Source organism: Acomys minous, assembly GCF_964271855.1.
Source record: "Acomys minous genome assembly, chromosome: 13".
Taxonomy (NCBI): Eukaryota; Metazoa; Chordata; class Mammalia; order Rodentia; family Muridae; genus Acomys; species Acomys minous.
Window position 1 is genome coordinate 20,179,951 of NC_140495.1, and position 19,857 is coordinate 20,199,807.

Here is a 19,857-nt window from a genome sequence, read left to right on the forward strand (position 1 = left end):
GTTCAATTCCCAGCAACCACATGGTAGCTCACAACCATCTACAATGTGATCTGATGCCCTCTTCTGGCCTGCAGGTGTACATGCAGACAGAGCACTGTATACATAATAATAAATAAATAAAAGCAAAAGCAGCTATGGGTGAAGCACGTGTGCACAGAGGTCACCTCACCACAGGTCACGATGCGAAACAGTTTATTCCCTCCTACCCTGTCTGGATATCTGTCTAATTTGACAGATGAAAAGTGGCATGTAACTATTGTTTGATTTGTACCTATCAGATTTCCAGTGAACCTCGCCACTTTTCAAAACATAGCCAGCCAGATTTTCTTTTCTGGAAGCGAAAGTTCTTTAAAAAACAAAAACAAAAAACAAGAAACCAACACTATTATGGCTCAAAAAAACAGCAAGGAAAACAGCTGGTTCCAAATTTTCTCAAATTACGAGCAAGTAACCTGAAGTTAACATTACTTGCTCCATCCTGTTTGGAGATCCAGGAACCTATGAACACAGCCATGAACTCCGTAGGAAACACTGTCTGGCCTGGTTATTCTCTTTAGACTGCAGATAGACCTGAAAACTAGTTATTCTTAGAAAATGGACAACTGCAGGAGCAGCATTCACACACTAAAACACAGACCAGAAATAAAAATCTGCTTCCATTAAGTACCATTTGCTTCTAAGGCTTTTTAGGTTCCTCGCTCTGAGGCTAGCTTCCAAGAGTCCCAGCAAACAGAATTGGCTCACACAGACCAAAAACTCCCAGAATGATCTGGGGTCAAGGAAACAAGCATCCGCCATCTATCAATGTGAAAAGTTCAGTGCAGTATTTTATTGTTAATTTCACTGTTTCCTTCATCAAGACCCTAAAACTCAAAACAGAAAGCTAGGACCTGCAAGCAGGGCGGAAAGAGAACTGGATAAGCCAAATACAAATGTGGCTTTTCATATGCATCATTTCATCTCACCTCTGAACTAGCCTAAGAGTGATCAAGACCTCCACACTGTTAGTCTACAGGAATTCTAAGATACTGTGTGATTTCTCTAAAGTCCTGGGCCTGGAACCTGAGTCTAGCCCCAAAGCCCATCCATCCACTTGATCACCCACAACCTAGGAGAGAGTAAACTAATTTGAATATTTCAAATACACCTGCTGGGTACTGATCACTTTAAATAAAAATAAAATACGCTTATAGATAACAAATACTTGTATGTGGTTTTATCACACTTCAAAAATCAACATGTTCGTTGAATAAATTGAATATTGAATAAAATCCAAAGAAAAGAGTAATGAAATCATTATTTTTAAGAAAACTAAAAATATTGAGAAAATAAGTACCTTCTTGGAGTACATCTTTCAGAGTTATCCTTTCCCTGGATATTGCTATATCCTTCACCTTGGCTTTGGCTTCCAACAGAGTGACACTTCGCAAGTCGTTCTTCTCTATCCGCAAGGTAGGATAACCTGAGGAGCCAACAAGGCCAGACCAAGCAATATAAATACCCTGCTGTGGCCCTGGGGTCACTAGTCACTGATAACCCGAGGATTTAGGTCATAGCAGTGAACAATGAAGCAACATAGAAGCAAAACAACTGTACACAGCAAACAGATAAGTTACTGATAAAAGGCACATAACATGTTAAGGAAAGGGGCTAGAGAGATGGCTCAGTGCTTAAGAGCACTGTGTTCTCTTCTAGAGGACCCAGGTTCAAATCCTACATGGCAGCTTAGGATCTGACACCCTCACACAGAGATTATGCAGGCAAAACATCAATGCACATAAAATAAAAATAAATTTAAGATATATAAAGAACAGTGCCATCCACCAAAATACTACCCCAAACGTTAAAACAAGAAATGCTAAAATCACAATTACTATCACTCTGAATGTCCTAGAGACAAATGACACAAGGTTTGATTTACAGACTTTAGTGCCTCTTCTAGTGTTTGTTCCCAAATGATTTTTCAATACATCCTGTAACAAAAGATCTTTTCAAATGAAAATATGTTTGAAAATTATCACTTCTAATAAAATACATCATCAGTTTAATCACTCTTGTTTGTTCTCTCCCATAGTCTAGCCTGTTCATGCCAATGTGAGGTTCAAATTTAAGTTCACTCAATTTCCATCCATTCTTTTTTTATGATATTTATTTATTTATTTATTTATTTATTTATTTATTTATTATATGAGTACACTGTCTTCATGTACACCAGAAGAGGGCATCAGATCATAATACAGATGGTTGTGAGCCACCATGTGGGTGCTGGGAATTGAACTCAGGACCTCTGGAAGAGCAGCAATGCTCTTAACCACTGAGCCATCTCTCCAGCCCCTCCATCCATTCTTAATACAATGACAACAAAAACAGAATTTACAGCCTTAAAGTTTTCATGCCAAGAAAAAAAAAATTAGGATAAAAAGAAGAACCGGTGCTGGCAGGCAGAAACTGAAATGGCATTTTGATGACTTATTACCTTTAATAGATAATGGAAAGAAAGCAAGGAAAGGGGTGGGCATGGTTAGAGGAAGGGAAGGGAAAAGACAATGCGATTCCATCTTAAGTTTTAAAAATTAATGGGTCACAGCAGTGGGTGCTGGAGGACTCTGGAGGACTATACAGGACTGCAGGATTTTATAACGGATGCCATCAGGCAATGCCTGCACCCAGTGATGAGTCATTTTTATATGTTTAAGTCTACTTCAAGTGGGGGCTGGAGAGATGGCTCAGAGGTTAAGAACGCTGCCTGCTCTTCCAAAGGTCCTGAGTTCAATTCCCAGCAACCATATGGCAGCTCACAAGCATCTATAATGAGATGTGGTGCCCTCTTCTGATGTGCATGCAGGCAAAACACTGTATATACGATAAATAAATAAATCTTAAAAAAGAAAAAAGGAAGTCTACTTCAAGTTTTGTAATATCTTGGATCTGTGGTCTGTTCTATTTTGCTATTTTGAAAATTTTTTGGCCAGCGTATTTTTAAATGGTTTTTCTGCCCCTTTTTCTTTAGTTTTTGAGGCAAGATCTCACTAGGTAGCCCATGCTGGATCAGAACCCATAATCTGCCTCAGCTTCCCAAGGACTGAGATTCTAGGTGTCCACTACACCCCACTGTTTTCATTGCTACTACTATTTTGAGATCCACCTGCCTCTGCCTCCTGCCTGCTAGGACTAGAGGTGTGCACGACCATGCATGGCCTTCCTTTTCTAGTCATAAAACAAATGCATTTATATCGAGCTTTTAAAGCAATATTTTGTGCCGTTGGATAGAAAGCTCAGTGTTTAAGAGTACTTGCTACTCTTATAGAGGATGTAGATTAAATTCCCAGCACCCATACGGCAGCCTACAACTATCTGCAACTCTAACTCCAGGGGATCCAATGCCCCCTTCTGACCTCTGCAGGCACTTCAAGCACATGGTCACACATACGCATGAAGGCAAAACCCTCATACATATAAAATAAAAATAAAGGCTAAAATTTTTTCAGTGTTTTGTTTTCAGGATCTACTAATAGACGAGTAATCAGACTCTTTATGATAATGTTCATTACTAACAAATTTTTAATATGTAAGTATATTTTCACTGTCTTTCTTGAAAGAAAAAAATTTTAGCATTTATACTCACTGACTTATCTAGTTTATAAAGTCATATCCACAAGTAAGAACAGGCTCCAATAAGAAAAACCTGGCATGACAGCATTAAAAGCAACAGTGTGCCTGTTCTGAGCAGGGATGACTTTCCCATCTACCATGACAGCCTCTTTCATGAAGGACGGTTGACTGTGTTTCTTTCTCGAGAGTGACCGCAGGTGCTGTTATTAAGTCTCTTGTCTCCCCTTCTTTCCTGCCACTGTCTTAGTGAAAGAAATAGATCAATTACGTAGAGCTGGCATATCACTTATCTTCTTCCTCTGTCCCCTTTCATGACAGCTGCAAGTCCTACAGCCTTGATTAAATCCAGGCTAATTATTATGGGTTGCAACATCATATCTACAGGTACAAAGTATCTGGTTGTCACACTTTGTGTACTCTTAAGTATATCAGTGGATTTAGGTAAGGATTTGAGCTAGCTAATGGTAAAGCCTCCATTTCCCTTTGTTCTTAGGGTTTTTTTCATCAATGACAATCTTTCCTAAATCAAGTACTCTGTTGAGGACTGTCACTGTCATTTCCTAACTGTATTAATCCTTTCCCATTCTCTAGCTGGGAGCCTTCTGTAAAGACACATTTGTTCTAATCTCCCAGCACTCGCTCGTTACCCTGCAGTACAAATCATTTAGCCAGCTGTCAGAATAATAAGGTATGGATGGAGCCCTAGTTGCCGATTACACTGAGCAATCTTAACTATTATAAATGTGTGGATTATTACACATCTTTCCTTCCAACTCACTGCAGTCATTATTCTCTTGTATACTCAATGGCTCCACCCTTCATCAGTGGGAGCTTCCATCTGCAGTAATATGTTGCTCAGCAACATGTCTCAGATTTGCCCTGTTCATTTCCTGACCCGGACCTGAAATTTGCTCCTTCTCCTATCAATTCTTACTCTTTTGCATTGGAAACACTTTAGAAGAGCACAACAGGGCATTGAGAGTGTGGTGATTTCAATGCAAACAGCCCCCACAGGCTCATATACTTGAATGCTTAGTCACCAGGGAGTGGAACTGTTTGAGAAGATTAGAAGGATTAGGAGGTGTGGGCTTGTTGGAGGAAATGTGTCACTGGGGGCGGGCTGTGAGGTTCTAAAACCCATGCCGAGCCTAGGCTCACTTTCTTTGCCTGTGGATCAGGATGTGGCTCTCAATTACTGTCCAAGCACCATACATGTACCATGTTCCCAGCCATGAGAACAGACTAGCCCTCTGAAACTGTAAGCAAGCCCCCAACTACATGTTTTCTGTTATGACAGTGAACTTGGTGGTAGAGTCTCTTCATAGTAATAGAATACTGACCAAGACAGGGAGGAAGACAATCTTGATCTAATTTTATTAATAGGAGAATGCCAATCCAAGGAATATAGCAAATTGCCTACAAAATCCTAATTAATCAGCAGCCTTTCCAAGCCAAGACCTGATCTTTGGCTATTTAGGCCTTTCTCTCTCTTATGTTTTGTTCTTTTGTTTTGTTTTCATGTTAACTGATTCTCCACTATATCTAAATTATATTCCAACAAAGACTACATTATTACATGTGCATTTCATATCATATTGTATATAATAAATTTGTCAATTAATTTAAAAAAACTTTAGCTGGGCTATGTGGTGCACACCTTTAATCCCTGGAAGGCAGGGGGAAGTGGATCTTTGATTTCTAGGCCAGTTTGGCCTACAGAGTGAGTTCCAGAATAGCCAGGGGTACACAGAGAAGCCCTATCTCAAGAATACCCCCTCCCCCAAATTACTTTTCCCAAAATACCTGAGTGTATGAAGATAAAAATGGGCCGGAAATGGTGACCCATATAAGGCCAATCTAAGCTGCCTGCTAAGAGTTCCAGGCCATCCTAAGATAAAAACTAGTTAGGTAAAAACATTCATCAGAATTTTGTTAGTAAGAAGGAAATTAGGGCTAGAAAGATGGCTCTGTAACCAAGAGCATTCAATGCTCTTCTAAAGGACCTAAGTTCAGTTCCCAGCACCCAAATCAGACAGTTTCACAAACAGACAAGGTTTAAGTTTTTCTTTTTAAGAAGAAAGTTAGAAGCTAGAAGTTAGTCACTCAGTAGTAAATACTTGTAGTCTGTGTGAAGGATCCCAGCATGGCACAAAGAGGAGGGGAGGGGAGGGGAGGGGAGGGGAGGGGAGGGGAGGGGAGGGGAGGGGAGGGGAGGGGAGGGGAGCTGGGAGATGGTGGGGGCACACACCTGTAATTCCAGCACTTGGAAGGCAGAGGCACAGGGATCTCTGAGTTTGAGGCTAGCCTGGTCTACAGAGTGAGTTCCAGGACAGCTGGGGCTACACAGGGAAACCCATATTGAAAAACAAAACAAAACAAAATTTCCATGCACATAACATAGATACGGTAGCTAGACTTGTATTAAGATTAGAAGTCAGTGTTAAGGACCGGTAGAGTGCTCTATGACACAGCTGGCATGCTGAAGACCCTGGGTTCAACTCCAACATCAGATGAGTAAAACCAATGCAAAGTCTTCACATGCCCCATGAGAATATTAGCTTACCCATAAAACTACCTGAAAACCTTCAGGATAGATTTGTATAAAACTGACTTACTGGCTCTTTTAATATAGTTAACTATGGAAATCTCCCCAAAGCAAAAGTAGCTATAACAATTATTTTTACTTTAAATACTCCAAATTTGTATTTGATGCTCTAAGAAACAAGAATTGAAGATCAAACCAACTTTTGCATAAATTAGATGCCTGTACCTTTATTCCACAAATACTCTAACCATATTAGGGCCACACACAGAGACCATAACGCAGACAGCTTTAAAACTAAATTAACTCTTACTGGTGATAGGAGTTGCATTGTTGGGTGTGTCAGCTCTCAGATACTGAGTCGTCTGGGTGGATGGCTGAGACAGCCCTTGGGAACTACTGCTGGCACTGATGCTGCAAATAATTTTAAGAGAGAAAGATATGACAAGTGAGCCTCAATGACAACTTTCTTTTCCACACATAGAAAATACATGCAGTTTTATAACCTGCCTAAAGTTCTGAAAAAGACCACATAATGCATTCATCTCTATCATCTTTCCACACTGCACTCCTAAGTGACTTCATAATGCAGGGCTCCATTCTGTCTGTAATGTGTGCTTCCAAAATGACTGAGCATGTCACCTGAGCAACATTATCCAGAACAAGGTATGTCAGGGAACTATGGCTCATGCCGTCCAGCTGAACTGGGAGGAAAACAAGCCCCTTTAAGTAGTGGTCCAAATCAAATGCACTTTAGTCAAGAAGCCACAAACTAAATCATGTGCCATGTGCAGAGCACGGGACGCGGCATCCTCTCTGGCTCGTTGTTTAATCATACTCGTTTGATCATCACCTCCCTCACCCCACTTTTGGAATTCATGGTTCTCGGAAGTCTCTAGAACTTGAAACATTACATTACATCATACTTTCTAAGTAAGGGGAGCCCCTGAAGGTGGCAGGCAGAAATCTTGTTAATCGGGTGTTTGTAATCACTGTAAATCAGTGGCTCCCAGACACATTCTTCCATCTTTTCGGTGGGTAGCGGCCTTGTTCCAGGTTGCCCTAGGGCACATTTCCATCTCCTTGCCTTATTCCTTTAATTTTGTAGTCATGGAGAAGTAAAGCAGAAAGATTCAGGCCAAAGACTAAAACCAGACAGCCGACAGGACTTCCTTAACTACAGAGGCAGGCGGTGGAGCCCACCAGAGGCTCCAAATGTATTATATATGAACAAGCTTTGACTGACTGCTCTTTCTACCATATCACTGTATTTCCAAAACCTAGTGATTACAATGGAACTGGTGATCAATTGCTATTTAATCTGGAACACTTACATGTGAATTTGTATTTTATCAATTTCAAGAGCCCAACATGTATGTGAAAACGCAAACCATAAAGCATACAAGTAATGAGTATTGTAAGATCTCTGTAGCCTTTTACCACTAGGGCAATTTAAAGTTACCTACTACGATGGCTAACTACGATGGTACTAAGATGGGGTGTCCTTTGACAAACATTGGGAGAGTATCCGTGCGCACAGGACCCTTTGCTCAGCACATCCTCCATGTGGAATGCCTGTTTGTCTAATGAGATGCCCTCAGCATGCCTTCCCTGGAGTCGCTCACATTTCAGATTATTACTCCTTCCTGTGAGCCTGCAGGAGCTTGGCTTCCCAGCAACTTGACTGAAGGACTTTCAACTCAGAGAATGTAACATTTGTCAGGCCGTCGTGTGGTCGGAGTTCTGGAAGTTATTACGTAGTGATTTATGTGGGTTTACATATGTAGATGGCCATAAGCAAATGGAGAACATAAACCTGTAAGTTGTAATTGCCCACATCACCAGCTGCACGGCTCAGGCAAGTGAGTCAATCCTTCTGGGGCCTCAAACTCTTCCGGAAAGAAGGGCATAAGCTACTCCCAACATGGCCCCAACTCCCCAACCTTAGAACGAGAAGGACCTACAAGGTTTGTGTTGTTGCCGAGTACTTCTCAGCAATCTCACTAAAAGTCAAATGTGAGAAGTTCAGCATTGAGTGCAGAGAAGGGAAGGCTGCATCTCAAAGGGGAAGCAGATGAGGAATTCCTCCACAGAAGTGGAGTGAGAAAACCTACCTCACAGGACTTCTGTGATGCTCAAATTTATGAGATATGTGAAAGTTCAAGAACAGGGCCTATGGCTATTAAACTTCGACAACTGAACAGTAGGTGGCACTCTTGTGCCACCTAAAAATGTTTACGAGGGTGAGCTGTGAAGCTTTATGGCTATTTATGTCACATTCTCATTTCCTTAACAGATACTGGGTGAGAAATGCACTAGTAAGAAATGAGCAAGGCAACAGTGGATAAAAGAAACATTCTTTGGAACCCAGAACTTACTATTATGAGAAAAAGCAAGGGACCATCAGAGACCTGCCCTGACACCCATGAAAATCTGCACCTTCAAAGCTACATCACAGGAAGAAGAAAAGATGAAAATGTATATTTGCTAACACTTAAAAGTCTAAGACTAGTCTAAATAAATTTGATTTTCATAAGCAGGTAAGCACCTCAAGTTAGGATAAGCTAAGAATTTAGAGAAAAACCCTCAAAATACTAAAATCCTCTCTATTTTCAGTGAGTCATCTATTTATCCATTCATTCAATAAATATTTATCAAGTGTCTGTCATGTGACAGGCACTGCTCTGGCTGTTCAGGACCCAACAGTGAACATAATTCCCCACCCACTGGAACTTCTTGCAGAGTGTCTCATCAAGGCAGACCACATACTTTACGGGGACAACTAAGGGCCTGTTTACTCTGGCCTCTCCATTACCAAATGGGCCCAAATAGGTTCCTTAGAGCCCAAAACACAGTAAGCTAACTACTCAGTGAGAAAGAAGCCATGGGGAGAAGCCAGACAGAATGCTTGCTGCTGACGTAGCTGCTGATACATGATGAAAAAAGAGTTACTTAGTGCAAGAAATGGACTTTCCTGCTTCTATTCATTCTTCATTCAAAAGGGCTGCTGTGTATCCTAGATAGGTTGTTGTTGTTGTTGGGTGTTTGTTTGTTTGTTTGTTTGGTCAAGCTAGAGTTGTTTCAGAAGAGGGAACTTCTATTGAGAAAGTGCTCCCATCAGAGGGGCCTGTGAGACATTCCCCTGCTTGATGAATGACCCATGTGTGAGGCCACCACTGAGGGTGGGGCCTCCCCTGAGCTGGTGGTCCTGGGTATATAAGAAAGCAGGCTGGGGGAGCCAATAAGCAGCACCCCTTCCTTCGTATCCTCTACATCAGCTCCTGCCTTGGGCTTCAGCCCAGACTTCCCTCCATGATTGTGATCTGAGAGTTACAAACCGAAATATACTCTTTCCTCTCCAAACTGCTTTTGGTCAGGATGGTGTATCACAGCAACAAAAACTCTAAGCTGGGCAGCAGTGGCACATGCCTTTAGTCCTGTCACTCAGAAGGCAGAGGGAGGCTGATCTCCGAGTTCAAGGCTAGTCTGGTCTACAGAGTAAATTCCAGGACAGGGATATACAGAGATACCTTGGCTCAAAGAAGATAACAAGAGAAACTCTAAAAGACTCTGTATGTTACTATGTGTGCCAGTCTGTTACAACAGTAAATGTAAAAACAAATACAGAAAGAAAGAAAAAAACCCTCAACACTTTGCCACCTTAATGATGCGGTTAGTAGGCTGCTAGGGGAAAAAAAAGAAAAGTAGAAAAGAAAAGTGAAAATGCAACCAAACAGCACACCTAAGCTCTCATACGCAAGGAATGGATTTCCTAGTCACGAGTGAGGAGAACACAGAGTGGGCAGCTGCAGACTGTGCTCTCTTTGGGAGACACACGCTCTGCCCCTTCAGGACTGACTCATCTGGTGTAATGAACAACAGATCAGTTTGCTGCGTTGGGAGAGAGGGAAAGCCACATACATGAACTCCATGTGTCCCTGCTGAGAACACATCTCAGGACAGGTATACATCCTGCCTTCAAAGACACTTTATATGTGACAAGACACTAGCTCTTGGGTGCTCACAATGAATGAGCTATCTACCACCCCAAGAGTTCACAGCACCATGGGTGCCATGAAGGCTCCCAGGGAACAGGGCCTGGCACACAGCACAAACTTTATGTGACTACAATACAGAAATGACAGAATGAGGCCTTCCTGCTTTCTGCTAGTGTAACAGTACAATCCCAGAAGTCACTGTCCTTAAGTCTGTTTCCGGGTCTTGATAACAATTAGCAAGAAGACTCTGTGTGGAGAGGAGCACAGGGGTCTCTTTGGTGCTGTTGGTCACCTGGTATGTCATAACTGCATGGGACTACCTGAAGAACCCACAATTCGCACGCTGCATCACTCTGAGCATGGCCTTTACACACACCAGCAGCCAGGGGAAATACAACTCTATGTGCATCAGGACAGATCTGTGAGCTGAGTCTAACAGTATGTGCCTGTGAGGAAGTGGAGGCAGGAAGATCAACAATTTGAGACCAAGACCAGCCTGGGCTACATGAGATCCTGCCTCAGAAACCAGAAAGTGTGGCTCATGCCTATCGGGCTCTTCAGTGACTCTCATCATTCACGTCATCTCTCAAAATCGTATACAAAATCCTATTATCCCCCCAGCTGCTTCCAAATGCCAGTTCTTCCTCTGTAAAATCAATGAGCTCCATTTTCACAGTGCACACTGAACAGTCTGAAATACAGCATCCACTATCCTAGTTAGCTATAATATAGTGGATTAGTAGGGGCCTTTTCTAATACTGCCTCAGTCATATGAAGGACTCTCAATAGAGGAACTGCCCAATCAGATGGCCTGTGCCTACATATATGAGGAAATGTCTTAATTAATGATTGATGTGAGAGGGTCCAGCGTAAGAAAGATAGCTGAACAGGAAAGAGAAAGCAAGGCAGTTAGCATCCATCCGCCATGCTTTCCGCTCCAGGTTCCTGCCTTCCAGTTCCTGCCTTGATTCCCCTTACTGGTAGACTGTGCCCTGAAAGTGTAAACTGAAATAAATCCATTCCTCATGTTGGTTTGGTCACAGTGTTTGACCAACAGCAACAGACAAGCAAACCAGAGCACCTGGACGTGTCCCACTGCCCTCCCATCACTTCTCGCTCCCTTCTCTACTCAGGGAAGGGAAGGAGCCCAATGGAGGTGAAGTACTGAGTGCTGGACCCAAAGCACTTAGGAGTACTGAATCCAACCAGCTCCCAGATCTTGTTTAATAAGGAGTGAACGCTTAGCTCATGGGTTTACCACACAGTGTTAGGACTGAGTTTAGGGAGAGAAGGCACTCTGCTCCCTACCTGGAAAGAGCTAACATTTTAGTTGTGGAAAGGATGGTTATGGATCTGGACTATGAAGAGTGGGTTTGGACTAGCAGGAAGTCCACAGCCCCAGTAGGAACAAACGCTCTGACAGGTAAGGTGTAGGGCACAGAGTGAGGGGTAGGGATCACCCGACAAGTCACAACTAAGGATTCAGCAAGATGGGCCGAAAGGGTTCCAAGTTCAAAGCCGAATACAATGCTAAGAATGTCTATAGTCAGTAAAGATTGTGGGTTATGAGCACGTATCTCTCATTCCATCCTTACCTCTCACTGCATTCTAGCTACATCTCATCTCTGACTCACCCAGGTTAAGCGGGCACCTTCTGCATTCCCACACTACATTATACACATCACAATCACCAGTTCTATACTATAATTATGGGTTAACATCAAAGAAGCTTGATACCATGAAGCTTATCATTAATCTTTGTAATCCCCACAGTTCGTGTAATTATCCACCTAGAGTGTTTCTACTCTGCTCTACATTAGGATCATCCAGGAAACTTTAAAGCACAGCAGATAGTCAATCGGGGAATGGGGAGAGAAGGCAGGTGGGAGGGAGGGGGCTGGGGGAACTAGAAGGAGCAATTTCAAAAAGGCAATCGGAGTCTGGAGGAGTCAGGATAATGAAGATGAAAAACATAATGTGACCTCTACTTCTCCCCCAGGTTATAACTCCACAAAATGTAAAAGATAAAAATAAAAACAAAAAACCATAAAGGTTGTAGTAGCCAAGGTATCTTATTTCCTCTTTGGCTGGGGCTTGATCATCCTCCCTCCTCCCCTGTACCAGCGAGCACAGATGGGGAGAGCTGGGGGTGGGGGTGGGGTAAGCACTCATGCATATGCAAGTAACGTGTTTCCCAAAGCATGTACAGTACCTGTCGTCCAGTTCAATCCTTTTCATGCTATGAAGGTGCAAAACGGCTAATATTATTGCTACAAGAAATATTACTGCACAACAAACCCCTACACTGATATAAAACACACGCGTGGACGTAGTTGGAGCTGCATGTACAGGATCATCTGAAACAAAAATGAAAAGCACGTTAGGCTTTTTACACAAAGAGGCCGGAGTGGTCTGTAGCCTGACACAGTGAGTACACTGTTCCTCACAAAAGGCCTGCATTCCATCACACTCAGTCTCTGATAAAATCAGATAACTGCAGTGCAGTGCTCACACAAATTTTGGTGGTTTTGTTATAGTTTTAAGAATAGAATATAAAATTCCTGGCTAATGAGAACCATAGTCCCTCACAAGTGATATATACAAAATCCCCAGTACATAAGACACAAAGCAATGCTGTCCCACAGAATGCCCTTCAGTAAAACAAAGTTCTGGAGCATATTCACAAGACCGGAGAAATGGAATACACTGTCCAACACAGTAGCCACTTGCCACCTTGGCTATGGATATGAAAAACAATTAGAACAACTTCACCATATTCTACTTTATATCATGCTAATGAATTTACAGCTTCAAGGTTAAACACAGCTAACAGTCACCCTGCTGGGCAGACAGCACAGTTCTTTTAATCAATAAATATGATGTTGCTTAATTTTTTAAAAAGCTTCTATTGATTAAATATAATTATACACAGCTAGTTTTTGGGGGGGCGGAGGGACTTCAAGAGAGGGTTTTTTTTGTGTGTAGCCTTGGCTGTCCTGGACTTGCTTTGTAGACCAGGCTAGCCTCAAACTGCGCAGCTAGCTTTTTAAAAAGGTTGTATTGATTAAATATGATTATGCACAGCTAACATTATTTACAGACAAAAAACACTTCAGGAATAGGGAAATTAATTCAACACACGCGTGAGTACGCTACACATACAACTCTAACACACTCTTTCTCTCTCTGTCTCTCTCTCTCTCTGTCTTTCTCTCTCTCTGTCTCTCTCTGTCTCTCTCTTTCTCTCTCTCTCTCTCTCTCTGTGTGTGTCTCTCTCTCTGTCTCTGTCTCTCTCTCTGTCTCTGTCTCTCTCTCTCTCTGCCTCTCTCTGTCTCTCTGTCTCTCTGTCTCTCTCTCTCACACACACACACACACTCTCTCTGAGGCTGATCAGAGGATAGAGGAGGCATAATGTGAAGGGCTCACAGGAACAAAGGTACACACATCATGAGCAAAGCTGGTGAGACAGAGCTGCAGATGTTTCAACTCTGTGTGTATTCACATCATGATCCTATTGTTAAAGTACCCAAGGAATTTGGAATTTATTCTAAATGAGATGGGCAATCCCCGCAAGGTATCAAGCAAAGCAGAGACACAGGCTGTCACGGAGGGAGTACAGGCAGAAGCAGGAATGAATCAGAGCGTTAAGGGGGTCAGCCAAGAAAGAGACTACTGCGGCTTTGCCAGGAGGGTCGGCGAAGGCGGAGAGCCAGTAGACCTGAAGCAGATGATGAACCTTATAAGGTTAACAGGAAAAGGGATCAAAGCTTTGGCTTAAGGAATCACTTGGGGCTGGAGAGATGGCTCAGTGGTTAAGAGCACTTGCTTCTCTTCTAGAGGTCCTCAGTTCAATTCCCAGCACCCACATAGTAGCTCACAACCATCTGTAACGTGATCTGATGTCCTCTCCTGGCTTGCAGGCATACATGCAGGCAGAACACGGTATACATAATAAATAAATAAAGAAATCTTTAAAAAATGAAAAAAAAAAAGGAATCGCTTGGAAGCCACATTAAAAAAGGTAAAAAAGAAACAGGTTGGAGAATATTGAGATCCTTGAGATGTGGTTTTCCTTGTGTGCAAGTTAAGTTTGAATTTATGAGCACACATTTGTGTAGAGATGCCAAATTTAAAAAACAAAAAACAAAAAACAAACAAAACAAAAACAGCTAAGCACTGGGCACTGGAAACGGCTCAGTGACTAACGCACAACCCTGGCCATCTAAAGGACCCACACAGAGGCCAGATGTGGTGGTGCGCACATGTAATACAGCACTCCTACCACAAGGGGGAGGTGACCCTGACTCAAACTCCCCTAAATTCTGACTTCCCTTAAGGGTGCTATGCACACACATGAACATGTACACACATACACGCACGCACGCAGTCACTTACTCACTCACTTACTCACAGAAATAGATATGAAAATGAGTCCAGAGAGCCGAGGCTACACAAAGAAATACTGTCTCAAAACAAAAAACAAAAAACAAAAACAAAGAAACAAACAAACAAGATATAGGAATGTAGGTCTGGACAAAATAATTACAGCTTTTAAAGGAGGGAATGTGTGTGTGGAAAGGAAACCCAGGAAGAACTGGAAGGGGAGTAGATCAAAATATGTTGTGTACATATGAGAAATTCCTGAAGAATAGCTAAAAATATCCTGCTGGGGGATGGTCTTGTACACTGTGTATTCATATGCTGATTTCTGTGCCCTGATATCTGGCTGCAGTCTGGATGTGGGCGCTATCATTTCTATGAACAATCTCCTGTATCAATGTTACATAAAGAATACACCCCAATTATCTCTGATTGGTTAACAAAATGCTAAATAGCCAGTGACTGGCAGAGGAGACAGGAGGCAGGATTTCCATGCCCAGTCAGGGGGTCACAGGTAGGGACCAGAAGGAAAAGGAGAAGGAGGAGAAAGAGAAAAAGAAGGCGCCATGAGGACAGAGAGACAAAGACAGAGCAGGAATGAGCAGGGTGAGACTAAATGGCAGGTAAATGGGCACATGGCTGGGAAGTAGCCAGACTAGCATAACTGAGTAGAAAAGATGAATATTTGCCCAGTCATAGTGCTTAAAGCTTGTGGAATAAACCCAATGGATCTCTGTGTCCATTATTTGGGAACTGAGGCAGTATTAGAAAAGCAATACCCCCCAATACCCATATCCAACAGCATCAGATTTCTTTTAACAGTAAAAGGAGAAACAAGATTGCTTTCAAAAATCCAAACCCCAAGCTGGACATGGCTGCTTGTAGTCCTAGCACTGGGAAGAAGGCTGAGCAGGAGGATTCTGAGCTTGAGGCTAGCCTAGACTACATAGTAAAACTCTGCTCAAAAACCAACAACCAATTAAACTGAGTGAAAAATAAAATAAAATCTAAAAGATTAATAATCCAAGAGACCAAGGAGGACAGCTAGATGTGGACCAAATGAAAACAAGACTCTCAAGAATGTATGCATACCATGGAAGAGTTGTAAAGTCTTGGCAGAGGTAGAAAAGTCCCAAAACTTGTGTGGACAATGTGACCCAAGCAGTGGCCAGAGCAGAGAGGTCCGCTGGGCAGGCTTTCAGCCTGTGTGGCCTGGTTCTGACTCCTCACTCTTGACACTGACCTCTCAGAATCTAGCTACTCTTAGGTCTCAGACACTTTCCTTAGACAGCTGCTGTCACTCTCCTTCAGAAGAGGTTACGTGTCCCTCCTCGGGGTTCCCAAAGCCCCTTCTGCTCACCTGATCACTCAGCCTACCATGCTGTCCCTGCCTGGTGCCTGTCCATCTCCCCTGGAACACTCTAGGAGCCTCAAGGCTGGGCTGTCTGCTCAGTGTAATCCTCTGCCTCGGTCCTATCACTTGGTACACTGTAGATTCAATAAATGTTGACTAGAGTGATAAAAGTTAGAAGGGAAAGAGCAAGGAAGAGAAAGATTAAAGCCAACATTCAATAAACGTTGAATAGAGTGATAAAAGTTGGAAGGGAAAAAGCAAGAAAGGACGAAAGCCCAGACCATTGTACATTGCTCTTAGTGAGTGTAATCTAAGAGCATAAAAAAACCAACCAAACAAAAGGCACCAAAAGTTTTTAAGTAAGCTTGAGAAGCAGTGACATTGAAATTCTTTTCTTTTTTCCTTCTCTGGAGATAAATTAAAGGAAATAATGTGGCAAGTACACAGCCTCTCATATTATTTTTGCCTTAAAAAAAAAAAGCCTACTTTGGGGCAGACACTTTGTGCAATGAGGTGCTAAAAAGACAAAAAGAAGCACACAGAACCACCCATGAAATAGTCTTGCCAAAAGAGGTGACCCTAAGATTAATCAAGGGCAAAATTTAACGACCAGTTATAAGAAAGAGTTAGACGCTGGTTAGATAACACAAGACAATTTGATCAGTGAATAAAGAAGGGGTGTTTCTGATTAATATAAACACATTTTAACCAAACACAGTGTGTACAGACTTCAATTAGATTCTGATTTTGGGGAAGGACACTATAAAAAGATGGTTTAGACACAATTAGGTAAATGTGAACACGGACTAGACAGGAGAAGTTGCTACAGAATTGCTGGTATTTTTGCTGCATGTGATAAATCAAGTGTACGTGTTGGAAACTGGGGACTTTTAAGTGGCATTAAAGGATGTGCTGTTGGGGATGTGCTTTAGAACACTTTTACCCCCTAACCCATCAAACTGGAAGTAGTAACGCATGGAGGAGCACTGGTACATGTGACAGTGAGGACATGAATGTCCACCAGGAGGCCCACCAGCAAGTGTACCTCAGTATACTCGCATTTCCCTTGAAAATGTAAGGGCCTATTAATAGTGTCTAAACACAATCAACAAATAAATCAATCTAATTGGCCTAGCAAAATGTTTTCTTCATGAGTTTAAATGATATAAACTTGGCTAGAAGTGTAGCTCTGTTAGGAGTACAGCGCTGGCCTAGCATGTGTGAGGCGCCAGTTCAATTCCCAGCACTCCAGAGTAGGGGACGGAGAATCAGAAACTCACGGTCACCCTCAAGCCCGTACAGCAGCTCTCCAGGCCAACCTGAAGCAGAGCGTCAGTCTCACGAGTGTTCAATCTCTCTCTTTCTCTCTCTCTCTCTCTCTCTCTCTCTCTCTCTCTCTCTCTCTCTCTCTCTCTCTCTCTCTCTCTCTCTCTCTCTGTGTGTGTGTGTGTGTGTGTGTGTGTGTGTAGATCTGCCTGTCTCTGCCCCTCTACCACCTCCCACCTTCCCATCCCCCACAGTGCTGACACTGCAGGAATATAAAGCACCTGGCTTTCACATGGGTGCTAGGAATCTGAGCAAGTCTTTATGTTTGCATAGCAAGTACTTTACCAAGTCACCTCCCTATCTCAAAATAAAATATGAAATAAATAACATAACTTTGCATTTTCACCTAGATAAATTAGCTAAGGGTTGGGGCCAGGGCACGAGTCAGATCTTCAACCACTCTGCTAAAGAAGGTCTTACACACACTTTTTAATATCTGTTCCTTTATTGGACCTACCTGAGAAAAACCACAACACAAAATTCTTGCTTCTAAAGCATTAGTTTGCAGTAAAGTATGTTTAAGTTTGAATTCTCAAAATCTTCAATATCCTAGCAGCCTCATTTGCTCTATGAATCAATCTACAAAAGGACAGCAGAACAGGCAGCACACCGAGGCCGCCCCTGGAACCGGGGCACACCGAGGCCGCCCCTGGAACCGGGCAGCACACTGAGGCCGCCCCTGGAACTGGGCAGCACACCGAGGCCGCCCCTGGAACTGGGCAGCACACCGAGGCCGCCCCTGGAACCGGGCTTCAAGCTTCGAGCAGCCCTGCTCACAGGCACTCGGGGACTCCTCACTCTCGTGATGGAGAAAGCAACAGTGACACTTACAAATAGTTCTGCTAGCGTTTTTATCCAAGGCTGAAGTTCTCACTTCTTCAAGTTCTGGATAAACAGGGAAAGAAAAGGTACTTTAGAAACTGTCTTCCATAAAGGTCCTTGTACAGTGACACACCTCCTGAACACTGCTTGAGCTAAGTCACAAGCCGTAAGATAAAGAAAACTCCTGCACCAGCCTCAGCACAATCACCAGTCTAGAAACAGCCTCTGCCAGTCACTTAGAGCCCCAGAGAAATGCACTCCATGCCAAGAGCACAGGGAAATCCACGAACTTACGCTGCCTTCATGGAACCCATGGCACGACCGGCTGAATGGGAAGGCTCTAGAGTTCTAGAGGAACAAAACTTCCTGACCCTAATTCTCACCCATGAGCTACAGAAATTCCTTCTAGGGAGTAACAGCTCTTAGCATTCCACACAGATCAGGCACGCTTGCTAGTGCAGCTTTTTTTAAGTGTCATAGGCTTGGAATCTAGATAAATCCAATAGAATTACATATTAAAAGAGTCACGAACAAAAATTTTATGATTAAAGTGGACAAAAAATGACTACCAAAGTAAGGAGGTATATATTAAATCTAAAATGGGACAGTCTTCAGAAGTCAGGCATGGTGGTGCACACTTTAATCTCAGCTACCAAGGAGGCTGAGGCAAGAGGATCGCAAGTTCAAGGCTTGACTAGGTTACAAAGTGAGTTTAGGCTAGCTTGGGTAACTTAGCAAAACCCTGTCTCAAAATACAAATTCTAAACTAGAGTTCTGGCTATATCCCAGTGCTGAGCACTGTCCGAGCACACCCTGGGTCCAACCCTACAATCCACCGATCCTCACTGACCAGTTATACAAGCCTACACGGCCTCAGTCAAGGCCGGGTGTCCTCATGGCAGCCACACAGAGGTTAGGCTGCAGCAGAGCCTCCACAGTCCCCTCAGGCTCTAAACTTAAACTGAAGTAGGTATATAACTCACAGAACGAAAGCTAAGGGTGCTAGTTTTTTTAAATGTCTCTTTTCAACACAATATAGATTCTCTGTTAGCCTTTATCGTGGCATTTGCCACTGTAACTCACTTGTGGACCTTGGGTGTTTGAACAATACCCAGCACTAATTTCAACTGGGAAATGTGTAAATAGACAGTTTCACAAAGAAACCAAGAATACAGGCTCAGCTGCAGGACTTTGTCAGACCTTGACCAGGCCACTCACTTTCAGAAAACATACGACCTGAAGTTGATGTCAGAATAATACACGGGTTTCGACGTGTAAGGCACAGACCATGGGAAACATAGCTGAGTTTAAGGTTTGTTTTGTTTCTACCTATTTATAAGTTCTGGAAACTTCTCCTCTGCCTACATGGAGATTAGATAGCCTTGAGGAGCCTTAAATTCTCAGAACTCAGCCTTGCTGTGCTAGAACTCACTAGTATTTGTGCTGATTTCCTGAGTGATAGACAATATAACTCAATTCCTAAACACCTGTTAATTATTAAGTGCCCACATATGACTTTCTATTTCTGGGCTAGATTTAATTATCCTTTAAAACTTCTCTGAAATAGCATCATGCATATTTTACAGACCAGAGCCTGAGCTGTACAGGGGTGTGATAACGTAGCCCCCATCCTGAAAACAATAGAGACTTGGTTCCAACCCAGGCCCATGCAACCCCAAAGCAAAGGTCCTGCAGAGCCCACGTCCGTCAAGCAGATACTCAGCTCTCCGCTGCTGGGCGCCTGTGAGGGTTACCCTCCCACTACACAGCACCACTTCCACTCCTAATGGACACAATCATGTGCCTCTGGCAGAGCAGAGAAT

The 19,857-nt window shown here is 42.9% G+C and overlaps 1 protein-coding gene and 1 long non-coding RNA gene across 3 annotated transcripts in view; one reads left to right on the forward strand and one right to left on the reverse strand.

The window, feature by feature from the left end:
* The window catches only part of RYK (receptor like tyrosine kinase), an 80,031-nt gene that overhangs the window by 23,236 nt on the left and 36,938 nt on the right, over positions 1–19,857 (reverse strand). The window contains exons 5-8 of one of the 2 annotated variants that reach the window (XM_084751713.1): positions 18,044–18,097; positions 12,365–12,509; positions 6,468–6,568; positions 1,337–1,462 (exon numbers count right to left, since the gene is read on the reverse strand). In XM_084751713.1, the coding sequence (XP_084607839.1) occupies positions 1,337–1,462; positions 6,468–6,568; positions 12,365–12,509; positions 18,044–18,097 (426 nt within the window). Of the gene's footprint in view, positions 1–1,336; positions 1,471–6,466; positions 6,569–12,364; positions 12,510–18,043; positions 18,098–19,857 lie in introns of both variants that reach the window. The other variant, XM_084751712.1, reaches the window with a different exon arrangement.
* Positions 6,585–8,574, forward strand: LOC311580286. The gene is made up of 2 exons (XR_014773416.1): positions 6,585–6,820; positions 8,451–8,574. It is a non-coding gene; the product is annotated as an uncharacterized lncRNA (long non-coding RNA).